Source organism: Nipponia nippon, unplaced genomic scaffold (assembly GCF_047370975.1).
Source record: "Nipponia nippon isolate SJK-2023a ecotype South Korea unplaced genomic scaffold, ASM4737097v1 scaffold_5, whole genome shotgun sequence".
In the NCBI taxonomy this organism is placed as follows: domain Eukaryota; kingdom Metazoa; phylum Chordata; class Aves; order Pelecaniformes; family Threskiornithidae; genus Nipponia; species Nipponia nippon.
In genome coordinates, this window is record NW_028262369.1 from 74,371,314 (window position 1) to 74,390,241 (window position 18,928).

Genomic DNA, 18,928 nt, shown 5'->3' on the forward strand with positions numbered 1-18,928 from the left:
TTGGTGACATCCAGAGGTTGCTGCCACCATTGAACTCTCTGCCCAGCTGTTGTTGTGAGCATTTTGTTGCCAGCTTCTGTTGGAAATGAGCTGGAGAGGTCTTTGTGGGAGTGCACAGAGTGAGGAAGGTTTTCACTATTTTCTCCCATTCGGTACTTGAGCAGAAGTGCCTTTGAATTTTTGGCTTTGCAGCTAACTGTTTGCAGCAGTTTTTTTGTAGTATACGCAGACTTAAACCTTATTAGAAGAAAAAGAGATGATGTCAGTCTAAAATACTCTTTCTTGTAGGTCCATACTCAAAGCCTCTGTCCTTGTAGAGGCTTTTTGTGCACTGCAATTTCTAGCCCATTTGTTCAGGAGAGAAATTTAAGCGTGTTTAGATGGTTTCCTTGGACATGCATCAAGTGATATGTAGCTGTATCCTCAAGTCTGTACCAATTCACAAGTAACCTTTTGAAAACTGACATCCTTCTGTCTTCCTTATGAAACTGTCAATCGACCTCTTCTTTCTGAGGATTTTGTGACGTTTATGGTTATGAAACCTTTCAGAGTTGCTAAAGTTTAAATAAATGCTTGTATTATGAAGTACACTTCAGTGCTACTGAGAAATTGTAATTTGGAATATCTGTTAATATGCTTGACCATTAAAATTGAAAGTTATTTCTAAATGAGTAAACTTCAGGTTTTTAAAGCAGTATTTTTATAAGTAAAAAACTATGTAGTTGTATTTTTTCAGTAGAGTTGAAATCCAAAGTCATTGTGATATGACACTTGTTCATGAATTTTATTTTTTTCTAAGTGTTTTTCTTCTTTTAGTGAGAAGTGTAAAGCTAGAGGATTTACTGTGATAGTGGATGGCAGAAAATCTCAATGGAACGTGGTAAAGACAGTTGTGTTAATGCTACAGGTAAATAAATTTTTATACATTCATAGTTGACTGAGTTTTATAGATGTGAACCCAATAGCTGTGTTATTGTAAAGGCAGTAATTTCTTTATTGAGAAATAGACAATTTATGGCCTTTTAAAATTGCAAAATGTGGTTCTGTGCAGGAAGAAACAATTTGAAGAGTAGATGATACACCTCGCTCAAGTGAGGGGCAAGTTCATTACATGCTGAGAACACATGATTGTAGACCTTTTTCTAAAACAGAGTTTTAGTTAAAAAAAAAAACCAACCCAGAAGCATGCTTCTGCTGTCATCAACTGTGAGTAGTAGGAATGTCTGCAGGGGAACAGTTCACATTGATAGCGTAGCTGAGCAGGTTCTGATGCAATATGCTGTACTACTTGGTTTCGATTGGAACTGGCTGTAGTTGGTTTTTGTTGTGTATAATAGTCCCAATCACAAATTATATTCTGGATGCTATAGAAAGTAGGAGAAGGAAAAAAAAAGTGCCAATTCCCAATTAAAGAAATTCATAGCAATTTATTATTTTAACATTTCAGAACTGTGCTGTTACAATGAAGTAAAATACAGTAAAATATTTCTGCTAAACAGTATAGGTTGTTTTCTGGTCTCAGTGGTCAGAGAAAACGCAAGATACACCTACTCTTGACTAAGATGGCATTCCTATTAATAGTTATAGTAATTGGATCTATTATATTCTGATTATGATCTTGACTGAGCTTTCAATTCAGCTAATGTGCAGTTGTGACGTTTAGTGGGAACTTCAGCTAGTGGGGAAGGTACCTGTTTGCCCGTGCTCAGATTTCAGTGTCTTCCTGTCAGCACACTTCCTGCCAGTGCGAAGCCTGCAGAAACAGAAGTTGCACATCTGTATCTTTAATTTGAGAAAGAAACAATAAAGAAGATTTTCATATGTAAACTAATCACTTGTGCAGACCACTTGAGGTTTCTCTCTGCTTGCACACACGTGGTTCTCAAAGGTGCTGCTTGGTCATCAGACACTTCTGTGTTAAAAATCTTGTCTACTTTTAAATAGTTTTTGTATATTCGTTAAAATGGTGCAAGAATGAATTTTTTCAGTGCTATGCTTTGAGTTGGATGTATATAACTTTTTCAGAATTATATTTTTGTAAATAAAATGAGTTATTTGAAGAGAAATCCTGTGCACTGTGTCACCTTTGTCAGTACTGTGATTAACTGTTGCTTGTTGCTATAGCTGATGACTTGGGAGTAATCAAGAGTCTCTGTTGCTTGATCTACATTCAGTGTGACAACATAAAATCAACTTGCTAGATGAAACTACTGTTTTAGGTTGAGGAATGTTTTTGTGATAATACTTTTATGAATTAATATGCTGAAATGTTAATATTAAGCCCTTTCATTCTAGTCTAAGCAATATGTACTAGAGAAGTATAGGATACAATCTTGATGTGATTTAATAACAAAGTACACAATTCTAACTTCACGATTACTGCTTCTTTCTACATAGCAAATGGCACTGGTAATAGCTTTGTTGTCCTTGAGTTTTTTTTTTTAATGAAATGCCATAAATAAAATTAAGTCTAGCCAATAATTCAATAATTCTTGTTTTTCTGTGCTGATGTAGCATAGACTAATGGTTAGGCCTCAGAACTGGGAGTAAAGAGGTTAGATTTTTCTTTTCAGTTCTGACACGATTTTTCCATGAAACTTAGTGCTATCTATTACAAAGCAGGATGGAGCCAACATGTGATGTAGATGCAGCAGACTTAGTTTAATTTCTGTCTGTAAATTTTAAGTTCTTGAATAGATGATGGCATGTAAGTGGAATTCAGTAAATGAAGGTTTAATCTTGAATGTTTTACTTATTTTTTCATTTGTTTTACAGAATGTTGTTCCAGCTGAGGTGTCACTTGTTTGTGTAGTAAAGCCAGATGAATTTTGGGATAAGAAGGTTACGCATTTCTGTTTTTGGAAAGAGAAAGATAGACTTGGCTTTGAGGTATGTAGAACTTTTGTCTACTTCAGTCAAAAATACCATTTCTGGAATACTACAGTAATTGGATGAAAATTACTGTCTCTTTAAATTCCAGATGCTTTGTGGATATCCTTAACAAACTGCTGTGGCCTTTTAATTTTTCCCTCTTTAATAAGAATATTAAAGAAGCCAGTCTCAAATTAGAAATATTTTGCATTTAATTCTTTGCTCAGCAAGAGGATAAAGCTGTTTGATACATACTGTGGATGTTTTGAATAGGAAACTGTTGTACAGGGTTTAGTGTGAATTTTTTTAATGACTTTTCTGTAATAGACTGTAGAGATGCATGTTGTATGGTGTCACTAAATCAGTAGTAAACATTTCAAAGAACATTTTGTTGCTGTTGCATGCGTCTTCTCTTTTTTTTTTTTTTTTTTTTGAGTTCTTTGACACTAGTAACAAAGGTTATAGGTCCCTTCAGTTTGCCAAATACAAGGTGATAGTGTTCTTACGTTGTGAGGCAGAGTGTGTACAAGAGATTACACACTAATGTTAGCAGTTCTGTTCTTTTATCTTTTTGGGAGGTTGATGGAAACCTCAATTTCTTTTTTTTTTTTTTTTTTTTAAAGAAAATTATCTGTATCATCAATCTTTCCAGTGATTTTTGAAGCTGATGTTGCTTGAACTACAACAGGCTTGCTGTGCTCACCAGATACTAAAATGCCTATTTGTTTTGTACAACAAAGCTCTTAGCCTCTTTCGTGAAAGCGATTTGAATAGAAAAGTGTTTTGCAGCCTTGTCTAATGTTGTGTAATTCTTTCTGATGGTGAGATTATAACATTCTTGAATACTCCAGTAGAAAACTTAATTCAGAGAAAATGGGAATTGGAAGGTGGCAGCTGAAAGGTTATGTAACTGCTGAATAATATAAACCTAAAAACTCTTATCATCCAGATATAATGCTGTTAATTCATATGAATTTTGTTCTGCTAAGTCTTGTATCAGACTTTAGTAGAATAGGTGGCTTCATTTTTTGGAAGCAATTCCTGCATGTGAAAGTGCTCTGAAGGAGTGTGGGGGTAAGATTCCTATTTTCAATCAGATGACTAAGCCCTTTTTTTTTTTAAATCTCCTTTAAGATTCCTTTTATTACATCATTTTTTGTAATCTGCTTTAGAGTCTTGTAAGTAAGGAAAACCTGCATGTTTGCCTTCAGGTTATTTATCTTAGAGATGAAGATCATATTTTCTTTTTGAGTAGTTCTTTAAAGACAGATTTGAAAAGTAGCCCAGGTTCAGCAGAGCAATCCAGAGAATCCCTGAACAGCCACTTGGGTGTTTGAAAGTCTGCAGCCAGCAAGATACTCACTAATAAAGGTAGTGCAGTGCCTGAAATTTTGCTACTGGAAGTGGTTCCAACTATGATAATCTTGACTTGCATTACAGTTAAACTTTCTTAGGTTTCACAGATGTCTGTCTGTCCCTTAACCTGAATCCCTTGAGGGGACTAGCAAGGAGGTGTGGTCAAAGTATATTTCCATCTTTAAGTTCAGTGTGTAGCAGCTCAGTCATAGCTTCTTTAATCAAAAACATGATTATCAAGAGAAAAAGACATGAGTATGGTGGTGTTCACCTTTTATAAACTAGCCTATTGTTTGGAGCACATCCAAGATGAGAATTAAAGAAGAGACTGAATCAACCATCTGTACTCAAAGGATGTGAGTAAACAGCTTGTGTTTAGAATGTGACTTAAGTTTGCAATATTCAGTTTCACACAGATGCTTTCAGGACATGAGGTAAACACCAAAGTCCAGACAGTGGCAGTAATAAAGGTGAACTCCCCTCTTTAGCAGTCCCTACTGTCTGATTTAAGCTCTCTTTTCCCATCTGCACATCTGTAAATATGGTCCTTGGACAAGTTCAGGAAGCCTTTGAAGTTGTGGTATAAAATAATTTTATACAGTGATTGTTACTTTATATGTCATGGTATTACCAGTTTGGAAATTAATCCTCTCGAATAGATTCTTCTTGGATATTTTCTTTAATATGACTCAGCTAGAATCTATTTCTAGACAAATAAGCAGAAAGCCTACAGAAAATATGTTAATGAAGCCGGGATAATTTTACATGGCTACAATTATAAAGGGATTTTTTTTGTTTGACTTTAAGGATCGGCTAACAGTCATTAAATGGTAATTCTGTAATGCAATGTAGTAAGCTTAGTAATTTTACGAAGCATGTTCTGCGCCAATGATGATGTTGGCGTTGTTGGCACAGACCATTGGAGTTGTGTAACGAAACTGTTTGGTTTCTGTTTCTAAACTTCTTTTTTCGTTATTGAACCATAAACATTTCTCCCTGACCTGAAATTTTGATCTAAGATTCTCTTAAATTAATAGTTTAAAGTTTTAGGAAGAAGAAAATAATTGAAGTATTAGAGATGCATTTTATGCAAACATATATCAAAATGTGTCAATTGTAAGAAAAGTAGTCAGTGATGTATTGTTTTACAAGAAAAATAACCATAGCATTAAAACATAGCAGCTGCTTCCTAGGCAGGAGGAAAACTTTAGATTTGTTCCCTAACGGCTCCTTGGATCTTGGCTTGATGCATGGGCAGATCAGAAGTTTGTATGAGTAGAGGGTAATAACAGGTAGTTGCTGATTAATAGGTCTTTGCTCTTGACTTTCCCTTCTGCCTAATTTAGAAGCACTGAAAACAGGGTGAGACTGCTTGCTTCCACAAGGGGCTACCATCAGCTTTGGGGCAGTTGTCATTTAACTGAGGTTGGATAATGAGCAGCTGTTGATATAGAGTTGCTATAGATGTTTCTAAAGAGACTGTGTGATACCATCCTAGCTCATGGCTTTTGCTTATTTCTTGCACTTTCTTGGTTGGTTTTTTTTTTTTTTTTTTCTGTGCAATAACTCTTAAATGGCATTCTTCATTAAAGGACGGGGAAAGCTGAGAAAACAGTAGGAAAAATCCAGTGCTTTCCCAGATAATGACGAATCACTCTTGGTGTTAGGCACGCCTTTGTTCTTCACCATTCGTTAACTGTTGCTTATCTGTTACTTGGTTGCGATTAGGAAAATTGGCTCAGTAAAAATGACCCACCTTCTCTGTGCACCAAATAATATTTGTGTTAGAGACAGTAGTATGTCTTTGCTCTGTTCCTGATAGGAGTGCAGAGCACTGATAAGGCTGTGGAAGCCTCTAACTCCTGCACAAATCTACAGCTGCATAATTGTATGTTACTGGCAGTAAAAACAAAACAACATCCAACTTATGTTTTGAATCGCAGGTTAGATTTGTAGAACTACTAGGAAAATCCAAGATTGCTTTTGCACCAGTGAAATAAATATGATCTAAAAATTTAAGTGAAAATATGAAATCTTTTTATTCACTTGACAGTGTAATCTCATTTTATTTGAAGTAACTGTGATTTCTAATTTCTAATGGGACATCACATCTACCTCCTATTTCCTGCTACCTGATCTGTTTTTAATACCTTGCTTAATATTGCCATATGAAGCCATTAATCACAATGCCTCCCTTTCTGTTCAAAGGCAGAGACCCTTTGCTTCAGAGTGAGATGTGGTGATGATGAGTTGCAAAGCATGGAAAGCAAATGTGGGAACTGAGATCGAAAGGTTACTGGGTGGATAAATACAAAGAGGTGGGCTGATTCAGCTAAGTAAAAAAAGTACATACCCTTATTCCTGGTTAGTATTAGTGTTGGTTTTGGACCTGCCTCAGGTCAATTCCCATTCGTCCTTCAGCAGAGCTTTCCTCTGTCCCTTTATTCCTCCCCAAAATGCTTATTAGAAACCAGTTCGTGTGTTCATCAAAGCAGTTTTTATTGGTCCTGTGCCCATGCTTCATAACAGGAGAGTTGTCTTAATGATTGTTCCAAAGGGGTCTTTCAGCTGAAATATTGCGTATGTTACAGTGTAATACTTAATACTGTTAATGTTCTTAAATGAATGAAGAACAAAGTTTGAATATAGAAATTTCTAACTGTGTTTTGGAGGGTTGGGAGGTGTTGCTTTTTTATTAAGGTACTCTACATAGTGATGTGAAACAAATCAAGTAGCTGTAGTGTGTTGTATTTGATTGTGAGATATGAAGATAACTAGAATGACTGGAGGAAAATGTATACCACAAAAGCAGAAAGAAATTTACAAGTTCTGCATACATTGCAGTTTCTACACAGTGCAAAATTGCTTACAGACTGGTGGGGGTTTTTTGTGTCTGCCATTCATTTAAGGGAATGGGAGGAAAAATAATAATCTGTAAGCCTGGTTTAGATATTAGATTAGTCCTTTGAAAATCACTTTGTGTTGAAAGCAGGGAGGAGGAAAGTGTGCTTGCTGTTCTTATCCTTGTGGAAATCATGGAGCAAAATTTAAAAGTTCACTTAGGATTGTGAGATAAGAAATCAAGAGCTAGGTGGTTTGAAAAAAAGACGAAGGAAAAAAGGTGGTAAGCTACTGGGAGCTAGTTGGAAAAATCAGACCTTAGAGGATATAGCAAAAGGATCCTGATCGTCCTGAAGTCCACAGTCTGAGTAGTTCTAAATGCTTCATGCTTGCACTGTAGCAGCTGACAGGTCTAAGTCTCTAGTAACAGTGTCAGAAATTTTTTATGATTGTCTATCAGCAGAATCTACGCAGGAAAAATCTCAAGTCTCTAATAACAAATACTCAATATACAGAGGAGTACAGAAACCTAAAAATCACATTTTTTCTGTGAAAATCTCCTGCATATCAACCTGTTTATGGTTCATATACTTGCATATGAGAATTGCTCTGAAAGAAGTATTAGCTAGCTGGCTTCTCTTTTTCCATGTTTTGTAGCTGAAAAATAGCTAGTAAGATCTTGTCATTTGTTTAAGAAAACAACTGGAAAGGCTAAATCCAATGTGATTAGACCACAGTTTTTCATATCAGTCCCCAATTCAAGTAAAGTAACTCTTCTCTGTCTACCGAAGTCAGTGGTACACACCTAAGTAGATATTTACCTTCTCTAGACTAACAATCTTTATTCTACAAGTGATTAAATGCGTGTTATGTAGCTATAGCAAGGCTTAATGTTCCAAAAACCAAAAATCTCTGCCCCAAACACTTTTATTTGTGCTTTTTTTGGTGCCATTGAAAACCCACCGTGGTCCAGAACTTTCTGCTGTTTTACTCTAAGAGGTTTTTATACTGTTCTTGTATTTTGAAATTAACTATTGTTACTACATGTATCCTTATATCTTAGCTCTCAGTATTCTACTTGGAAATTAATTGTGGTACAATCATGCCCAATTTATATTTTAAGAATAATGCTAATAAGCAGAATATTGCTTCACAGAATGAAGAATGAATAACACTTCGGAGGAAATCTTTAATTTTTGTATTAGATCTTCCAGTCCACTGTTTTAATACTGAGGCACCAAAACTTGTAGCTTTCATGGACTTTCCCAAAAATGCATATAGGAGTTCCAGTTTTTTATCAAAATTATATTTATTTAAATGCATCTCCCTTTTCATCTGCATGTATCTTTGTTGCTGCTGTTTTAACACTGGAAGCAATGTGTCCTTTTTTTTAAAAACCTGGGCCAAATCAGAGAATTGTCCCTGTGGAGCTGGAGTACATAAGCCTGCGTTTACGTCACATTCTAAATTCAGTCCTAAAGAAGGGTGTGTTGGAAAATACCAGATTGTGTGTGCCTATTAGTCTCTTCTCTGGGATAGAAAAAAGACAGTGTGCTAATTATTATTATGAGCCTTGGGGGGCAAGGTAAATGAGTGGGCAAAACTGTGAGTGCTCAAAAGTGAAGGAGACAGTTACTGGGAATGGAGTTGACAGTTAGTCTAGTGTATATCTAGATTCTGCCAGCTGCTCTTGGGTTTCTAGTATGCCAGATTTCTGTGTGATACTGGCCAGATAAATATGTAACTTGTGTTTCTTGGTGTAATGTTAAAGCAAATGATCATTGTATAAATTAGTGTTCCGTATTAACAAACGCCACTCTCTCCTACTCAGTGTTTAATCAAATTGTGTTTCAAAAAAATGGATTGAAATAATATTTATCATCAAACAATACGATTATTCTTCTCCTTGAGAAGAGGAAGTCTTTGCTTTACAATTCTGTGGCAATGAATCACTGTCAGGCCAGATACATGGGCAGCTACGTTTTGTCTGTTAAAAGTGCCATAGTTATTCTTGAAAAATCACCAGGAGAATACTTGAGGCCATATTTAAGTTTTTCCAGCAGTTGAATTTGCTGGAGAATAAGTACAGCTGACTTTCAAAGAACACAGATGCCAAAGATGAATCCGATTGTGCTTTAGAAAAAAATTAGGATTCACACTTAATTTAAAAAAAAAAAAAAAAGTTGCTGTTTGTTATACAAAAGCTTATTGTTGTTTTTTATACAGTGTAGTGTGAAAAATGAACATAGGCATTCTTCGGTTTGGATTTCTGTACAGGCTGAGTGCAAAGATATTCTCACAAAATCTCTGCCTTGTTCATTGAAGCTTTCCCTGTATTTTTCCAAAGCTGTTTGGATATGTAAGCTGCTGACGTAACAAATCATCACGAACCAGCCCACTGAGAAAACAGCTTTAACATTGAGCCCAAAGGACTTTATCAAAATTCAGCATTTTATACCTATCAACCAGGCTGTGAGTGGGGAAGAGCTATCTGGGCTTCCCAGTGTTTCTTGGCAGATTTTTTGGGAAATGAACAAAACCCCCTCTATTTACACCTGTTTGAATGAAATTTGTCCAAAACTACCAGTCAGTGACCAGATAAGTATGATCACCTTTTAGCATGCTTTATTAATGTTCTTTTAAAAAAAGAAGTATTTTAGGAATGAGAGATTCTTATGTTCTAGTAAGTAAATGAAAACAGTATTAAATATTTTGATGCTAGTTTATTAAAATCAGTAAATGAGGCAGTGGTACTCTCTTCATATTGAGTAAATACCTTAGCATAACCTTAGAGCAGCTACATTTGTAGTCAATTACCTCACAATGTAACAAATCGGAACAGATAATTTAAGCATTATATATATTTTTATGCATAAATGTTCTTGCCATTAGTTGCATTTCTATCACTTTTGCATAACATCAAACAGCTAATACTGTGTATAATATATACATTCTATTATTCTTAGAATCTTTTTCTAAAGATGCATCTAATTTCATACTAGCATCACTTGGTACCCGCATGATCATGAGGGTTACTTAAAATAAGTGAGAAACTGTGGCATGTGTTGGTAATCCACTTTCAGCCCATATAAACTTCTCAGTAGTTGGGCATACCTGGTATGAATTCTTTACAAAGAATTGTGAACTTGGTCAAACTTTTTGGTTGTTGGATATTAGGTTGCTTGAAGTGTTAAAAAAAAAAAAGCCAACCAAACAAAAAACAGCAACAAAAAACCCCCAACCCAAACAAACACACAAAAAACCCAAAAAAAACCAAAACCAAAACAAAACACCAAAACCAAAACGAGGCTAACAAATTATAAGCAGTATAGATATGTGTACGTAATGAATTATTTTCTCCATTTCCAGAAATGATTTTGTCAGGATTGGCTCTTTTCTGTTCTGTGAAATTCAGTGTATTTTTAGGTTTACAGTGTTGTGTAAATGTCAGAAAAAATATTTATTATTAACTAAAAGATGACACCAATTATTCTTTTAAACTAAATCTGATTTTTAAGACCTTTTTACTCCTGAGATTAAAAATAGGATTTAGTTCCCTTACAGTGCTTCTGTACCTATTTCCCAGTATATAGGTTTTGCTCTGATAATAGATACAGAATATTACCATCAAATTTGTTTAGATAATTTTCTTAATTTGTCCCAGAACTGGAATATATTACTCATTGATACCAAACTATGAAGATTAATACAGATATTTACTTCTCTCAAAAGATTATATGCTTAGCTTTCACGTGTTTAAATTTTGTATTCTGAAGGGACGTGTGTGTTGTGTTCTTTTGGAAAGAACTGCTCCTTTTTAGATTCAGTAGTGTGGTTGCTGTGATGTTACACACTTAAGAAAAAAACGCCTCGTTACTGAAATTTTACACCATCCTCTCTTCCAATAGCTCCTGGGTTTGACTCTGTGACGTTTGTACTAAAGAGCTTTTTCATGTCTTCCCTCAAGAAAGGAAGTTCAGATCGATGTTTTTAACATTTTGGGGGCACTTTTACATGTCCTATTGAATATCCAGAATTCCCCTCTGATCTTGACATCTAACTCTGTCTCTTTGCAGATGATCAATGAAAATACTTGCAAAAAACAGCAAATGATGTAGAGAGAGAGATCAGCTTTGTATTTGTACTGTAAACAGTATTCAAAGCTCTTTTATTATGAAAGATTAGTGTTAGTGGCACTGTTGCATGGGTCAAAATCATGTTACTAGAAAAAATAACTGTAGTCTCATCCTGAGAAATAAGGGAATTTTGCAGTTGAAGCACAAGACTTCAGAGCACATGGGATTTTTTTTTTAGTTTTGTTTGGTGGTTCTTAAAAACGTTGTTTTGATTTTATTCAAAAATACAGCACTTCTGCGAAAGCACTGTTTTGAGTTATTTCTGCAAAGGCTTTTGCAATGTTTTTGCAGGCCAATATTGTACAAAGTGAGTTTGCTGATTAGAGTAGAGCAATTATGAGAACTGCTACCGTTCTTCTAGGTTTTAAAAAGAACTGAATGTAGATGATAATGATAGGGACACTGGTCGGTAGCAAACAGGACATATTTGAAACCTACTACCACTATCACCTTATTAGCTGTCACTGTTATCGGAAGCGGGTGGATCAAGTGGGAAGGGAAGCAAAGATTTAAGGATTCAGTAATTCATACTTTTTTTCTGTCTTACCATCTGTCCAGATCTTTTCATTTCTCCCTTAGAGAATTTAAGCTGTTCACTTCAACATCTAACTGTAGTCTGCTGTCCAAAGCCTTTTACTTTGGATTAAGACGACTTTTTTTTTTCTGGAGTCAACATAATAAGATGACTTTGAAAAAAAAAGAAAAAAAAAAACATCAGTCTGGTTGCAAGCAAACAGTGGGGTATTTCTATTTCTATAACTGTAAATGGTCTTCACTTGTACCTGTGTCTTATCCAGGAGTATTGAGAGCTGGTCAAGCAATAGAAAGCCATCATCATTCTCTTCACAGAGGTAGGAGAAACTAAAGGTGTTCTCTGTGGTTAGTGGTCTAGTGCAGTTTGGTAATGATTATTTTAGAGGGAAGGATGACAAATAATTCTAAGTATACCATTAACAAAGTACTAAACTATTGAGGATTTTGAAGAGCCCGTGTGACTAAGAGCTTTGTGAAGCACAACGGAAAATATGTTGAAGTGTGAAATTCAAATGCAAAGCTGGAATGCTAATTCCTAAAGGAAAACTTTTTTCAGGATGTGGTAATTTGACATTTATTTTCATAAAAGGTTAAAGACAATTACTGTGATCAGATTTTGAAAAGTTTTAGGAATCTGTGACAGCAAACGTTTGCATGCTATAGGTGCTGAACTTAAAGTGGAATTCATATCTTTAAAAGGGAAGTGTCTTATCTTCTCCCTGTGCAACCTCACACCTACTGTTTTTCAACATTTTTTTTTTCTTTGGCTCTTGGTCTATGTTCTTACAGACTATTAATCCGTAGTAGCTGATTAAAACAGTATTTTAGAAGCTTCAGAGAGGCAAATTGCACTTTTGACATCTCGAAATATCAAAGTTACTAATTCAAAGCATATGGAGGGTGTTACATTAGCACTGCTACTCATCTAGGTCTAGAACAAGAGCTAAATTCTGTTCAGGAACCTCCCTTCTGCCACCACCTTGTCAAAAATTCAAATGTTTGCTTACTTGTTGAAGTCTTCAGACAGGATTTCTGCAGTTACGCCAGTGAACAGTCAATAAACAATTTAAGAAAGGAACAGTTTTTAAAAGAAAGAAACCTAGAGAATGAATGGGTTTTGGAGCAGCGTCTCTAAGTTACAACAAGGCTTGCTATTGAGGTGGGAGTTCTGCAAATTTTTTCTAATAAGGGGCAAAAGAAATTTATGTTCTTTGGCCAAATCTCCCTTGTGGGGTGGGCTTTTTTGTCAGAGGATTACTTTCTCATATAGATAACATATTTGTTACAGGCAGATTTTGCTTTGCAGGCGAAAAAAAGGTTTTTTAAAATGTTTTCCTGGTACAAGTTTGTAAAGCATATGCCTTGCCCACTTTCCCTCCCTCACTTTAACTGATCTCAGTTAAAAAAATGAGAAATAAGTGGTTTCAATGCAGTCCATCCTTTTCTTCAGGCCATTTGGGTTTCTTTTTAGAACAGGTATTTCAGTGATGTGAACCAGCTGCCCTATTTACTTTAGTTTCCATACCAAAATGTCCTGATTGAGTAAATTAATTTTCTTCTTTTTTAATTTTCTCCTTCATAGAGATGAAAAGAGAGTGTAAAAATGACCTAAAATGTAAATGTGTGCCTAAAGAAGGAAGAACAAAGGCTTTATTTTTCTTGGACTTAGACTCCTCTGGGATTTGGGCTGGTTACTGGCATTACTTAAAGAAAGTACAAGCTAATTCCATTTATGGCAGCTACATACCAGTAAGAATACAGGAGAATAGCCTATATTTGCTGAATGTTGCTGGAAGATGTTCCTGTACATTAAATGTTAGACCCTTTGCTGGAACTACTCTGGATTCTTTAGTTCTAAGAATAGAAAAATCACAGAGTAATTACAATTGGAAGGGACCTCAGGAGGTGTCTAGTCCAATTTCCTGCTCAAAGCAGGATTATCTATGAGATTAGACCAGGTTACTCAGGGCTTTATCCATTTGGGCCTTGAAAAAATTCCAAGGATGGAGACTGCACAACCTCTACTTTCAGTTTTTAAAGATGACCTATAGTTGTTGACTTGAATGGCCTTTGATCTCAAAACCCGTATCAGAAACATAGTATTTTCATCAATGATTTGGTCTATCAAACTGGTTTAGTTATGCGAATACGTCTGAACTAGCCTGAAGCAGTGGAAGACAAAACCCTTCAGGTAATCTGAAAGAGAAAATCCAGAAGTTTAGGATGGGTTTTCTGTCTTCCAATGTCTCCAGGAACATGGAGCTGGACTAGAAGTAGAAGGCTCTTTCCACTTATTCTTGTCCCCTGCAAGAATACATGCATGATCTGATGGGTTCTCAAAATTGTCTCTGTTTTTTTTTTTTTTATTTCTGGCTATATATTGCCAATATGTCTGCTTCCACAGAGAGTTTTTTTCCACAGGAGTTATTCCAGGCTTAGTGTATCATGCATCAAAGCAACCTGTGCTGCCAACTTTTGGTTTAGGTTTATATGAATAAGGCTCAGCCAGGAGCCTCTAGAATGCAGAAATAAAGTGAGGAATTTAGTCTTCTGACTAGCAGTGGACCTGTGTTTTCCTTTATTTCCCGAAGTAGCTGATGAACTAGATTTGTCTCCTGTGTGAATGACTCAGGCTTTTAAGCATACTAAGATTTCAATTTGACTATTCATGGAAAGAGTATGGTTGATCCTACTCTTGCTGAGCATATTTGTGCAGTAAATGCAGGCACTTAACTTTTATGGCACAAACTCACCTCTGGGACTGGAAGTATTGCAAGAGAGTGATAAAAATACTAAGTGCTTTGCAGTATGGTATCCTGCTGCTGTATTCACTAAAAATAGATTGTGTGGATCTAGACTTAATCAAGAAGCATCATTTACCACCAAGAAAACAGATATCCAAGAAACATTTTTTTTTTTCCTATTTTAAATAGACAACGTGGTACAGATGATGCTCTTACAGGATTAGGCATGAGACATACACTGCATATCAAAATTACCTGTCTGTTTTAGGCCCATGTCAATTGCAACCAACCATACTTCATTTAACCATTTAGCAGTAAAAGGGTCACTTTCTCTGAATCACTGAAAAATCTCATCAGTACCTCTGGACACACTGAACACAACTTCTCAGGTACTTAAGGAAAAATATAAGCATTACTTACAAGAGTACCTAAAATTTCTTCTGTTGTTGCAGGTTATTTTAGTATCTGCTAACAAGCTGACTCGATATATAGAACCGTGCCAACTAACAGAAGATTTTGGAGGAACTCTCACCTATGATCACATGGATTGGTTGAATAAGAGGCTGGTTAGTTCTCTGGTTTGTTTTCAAATGTCTCATTCTTGAGCAATGAATTTTTATTTGTGTAGGAACTGCTAAGTGTGTAGAGATTGTCACATGTGTAATAGTGCAGTTCAAATGCATGAATAGTCTTATCATGATAACTAACACTGGATTTGCTCAAGGGATGATAAAGCTAATGTAATCAATTTGTTGAACCAACAAGTTCCTTAACAAAGTTCTCTTGTAGACCCTCACTGTAGAAGAGCCTGAGTGTATGCTATAGTCACTACAAAGGGAAATTGTTTGGCTGCTGATGGGAGGAATCCGAAACAAGGAGGAAATACTTGGACTCTGCAGATCCTCTGAGGTTTTCTCTTAGGCCTTGGTGCCTGTGGACTGAGAGCCAGGTTTTAACCTGTCCTACACTAAAACCTCTGTCAGTGCAGTTTCCCCAGTAGATACAGAGATGCAGTAAACATGTACGAGCAAATACACCCCTAAATCATTAATAGACACAAATTGTTTAAGCAACTGTTGGTGCACATAGCACTTCAGAATGTTTTAATCTGTCCTTCATTGATAGTTGTTTTTCAGTTGCTTAAATTGAATTTTCAAAACAATATTTAATCTTCAATGAAACAGTGTGTTCCTTTATTGTGCAATCTATTCTTAAAATGCTCATCTCCTTCTAGGATCTCTAGGTGGGATCCTGGACAAGGAATACTCCACAGTGTGTCCCAGCCACAACTGCCCATAGTCTTCAAACATACCCTGCAGCCAATCTCACAGCAGTATTTCCCCCTCAAAAAATCTGAGGGCTTACACCATATGTACCATGTTTCTTTTTTGCTGCATCTTGGCAAATTGCGTGTTCAGACCGAAGGGCAGAGAGAGCATTGTCTGCTGTGCAGCTTTTTTCTACCGGTCTTTGCATGGCCTTTATGTGTGCGTAGATTAGGCAAGGCAGCTTGTTTCTTCTCTGCCTGAAACTGCGAGTGCCTGGACACAGGGGAGGGAAGGGGAATCAGGTATTTTCATTGTCCTTCATTTTTGTCTGGTATATACAAATCTGGCTTTTACTCACTTATTCCTGTATTCATAAAATTGAAAAGGACAGTACTTCCACTCTAGCTGGGACTTTTGCTTTATATTTGGTTCAGACTACAACTGAAAATGTCTCTCCTGTCTTTCCTCTCTTGCCTCGTTTCGCTTGTTTTGTATATTAATGAAGAACCTCCTCCATTTCAACTCTGAATTCTGAAACTAGACAAGAGGGCAGAAAGGTTAAGGTACTAGCTGAAAAATAGTTTACAACTGTTTATACATTTTAATTCTATGGGTTTTTTTTTTTTCCTTTTGTAACAACTGAATTTAGCCTGTATTTTATAAACCGCTGTCTTATAAATTGGTTTTTAAGACCTGTCCACCTCATGTCCTTTTTGGTTTTCCCTGGAATTTAAGTAGTCCTAGATAAGCTAAGGAAGGTTCATCTGCAGGCTATTGATTAATAGCTTATTAACACCAAAAAGACCTGAAAGTTATTGCACATGTCACTTATGGCACCTGATCATGCTCAGTTCTGTCAAAAAAGACAAACAGACAAACAAACAAACCCAAACTCTCAGAAGTCAGGTACAGAGGAATCATCTGAACAGTACCCAGTGTCTGACTATACAGGCCTTGTTATCTGAGATCAGAAGCCCCTATATTCAAAGAAAACGATGAGGGTATTTCTTTCTATATACTACATCTTTCTTTTATCTTAGTTATTCATTACAGTATAGCCCATATTAGTAACTATTAAAAGCTGGAATTTTCACAAAGTTGATTATTTTAATCCATTCAAATGAGCTGTCACAATGCTTGTGTAATGTGCCTTGATTCTCTAGCATTATTCTTAAGATTTACCTAAAGGCTTAAATGAAGATGTAGAATAAATATGTCCATAAGAACTTACAGGTTTGGCAGAAATCTCAAAATTTTTCAGTATTTCAGAATTCAGTCCATTATATTCAGCGTAACATTTATTATCTCCTAAGGAATCTTAGTGTTACCTGAACAAAACTTTATATTTTCTGCTCTTTCTACCCTACCATCCGAATGTTGGGAAATAATTACACAGTGTAAAGATTGAAGTATACTAACAGAACTAGTGGATAAATTTGCATTGATGCCTTCAATACTGCCACTTATATAATTTTCATTTCTTAAATTAAAACCTGCTTCTTATTTAGGTATTTGAAAAGTTCACAAAAGAATCAACATCCTTACTGGATGAACTTGCTCTGATTAACAATGGAAGTGATAAAGGAACTCAGCAAGAAAAAGAGAGGTGTGTGGTTTGCTTTTTTTAAATCAATGCTTTTGGATTATAAAATTCCATTGGAAAGCCAAGCAATACTGAAAATATGATATGCCTTAAATATTTTGAAATATGTAAAGAAATTCTAAAAGTTTATAATGTAGACTACAAAATTCATCAGTGTGTGTGTGTAGATGGATGCTCATTTGGCTATTGACTACATGCAGCTGCACTTCTGTTTTGATACAATGAGTTGAAAAAGTGAGGACTTTACTGAGTGAGGAAAGAAACATACAGTCTCAGAAACAACAGCATCAGGTAGCTCTGGCGTTAGTTGAAGTTTTTAGTGCTACTGTAATACAAATTATTAGTAATGTGTCTGTTACTTCAAGTTATTATTATTAAGCTTATTATTATTAATCATGTGTTTGCTACTTTATTCCAGATCAATAGATTTGAATTTCCTTCCATCAGTTGATCCTGAGACGGTATTGCAGACAGGTATAGTAAGTTGGAAAAAGATAATGTTGGTCAATAAAGTAACATTATTCATTTTAAGCCCTAAGTGAAAGCACAGAGGGCACAATAATTATCTTAACCATCATCACAATGTAACAAGCTTATCAATTAATGTCATCTTTGTTGGGTTTTAAAAAAAAGTGATGTTAACAAATAAATGGAGGAACTCCAAATGCGTCTTTTTAAAAATAGTTTTAATAATCCTGATAACATCTTTACAGTATTACCATAATTAATATGTTTAATTTTGAGAATACATTGTTTAAAAATTATGTCAATATTTGGCCTTATAGAATGAATTTGTCTCAGTGGCCACCAAATGGTTACAATACAGATAACATTTTCCTACGCAGTTCTGATAATTTGCATCAGCCTAGTTCTGAGCTGACCATCTGTAAAAGTGAAGCATACAGGCTTCTGACTCTTTGCTGCTTAGACTCTCCCTTGAGCATTAAAGAATTTGGGGTTCATTGATTGAAATGGTTTTTTTAGGGTGAATTTCCTATTGGCAATAAAGTATAATAGCACTGTTGATTTGGACTAGAAATTTGCTTAAAGGTTTGTGCCTTTAGGAAGTAATGCATAGTGTTAAGGTGGTGATCAGAGTCTGAGTGCTCAGAGTCCTTATCTTATAGCCACCTACAAACTAATGTGTGGATCACATGTAATATTTGCTACAGAGAACTGCTGGCTTTACGTGCCCCCTGTGTAAAATGTTAGCTTATTTAGATGTGAGGTAATATTGTTTGAGTTAAAAGGTGAAACAGTAGTTCCTTGCTGTGGTCTTTAAAGTTTTTAAAATATGAAGTGTCTGTAGACAATGTCACTAGATTTTAGTCTAATTGTGTATCCTCCTCTAATGGTAAGATTTTTTGGACAAAACAACACTTCAATTTTGTGTAAGTAGATGGCTCCCAAGAATGTTAGTTTATATGCATTCTCGGTTTTCTTAATTATGGCATAATGAATTTTTTTTTAGCTATGAAGTTTAATAACTCTCATTAAATCATGGGAGTTCCTAAGAGGCAACCTTTGTCTTTTAGATTTACTCTATTCAAAGTTTGAGAATAAAAAATTAACCTC

The 18,928-nt window shown here is 35.5% G+C and overlaps 1 protein-coding gene across 3 annotated transcripts in view; it reads left to right on the top strand.

Moving 5' to 3' along the window:
* The window catches only part of SESTD1 (SEC14 and spectrin domain containing 1), a 61,045-nt gene that overhangs the window by 21,140 nt on the left and 20,977 nt on the right, over nt 1-18,928 (top strand). For all 3 annotated transcript variants that reach the window (XM_087733368.1, XM_087733370.1, XM_087733369.1), the window contains 5 exons: nt 817-907; nt 2,776-2,889; nt 14,935-15,048; nt 17,259-17,356; nt 17,772-17,827. In XM_087733368.1, coding sequence (XP_087589494.1) covers nt 817-907; nt 2,776-2,889; nt 14,935-15,048; nt 17,259-17,356; nt 17,772-17,827 — 473 coding nt within the window. The remainder of the gene's footprint in view (nt 1-816; nt 908-2,775; nt 2,890-14,934; nt 15,049-17,258; nt 17,357-17,771; nt 17,828-18,928) is intronic.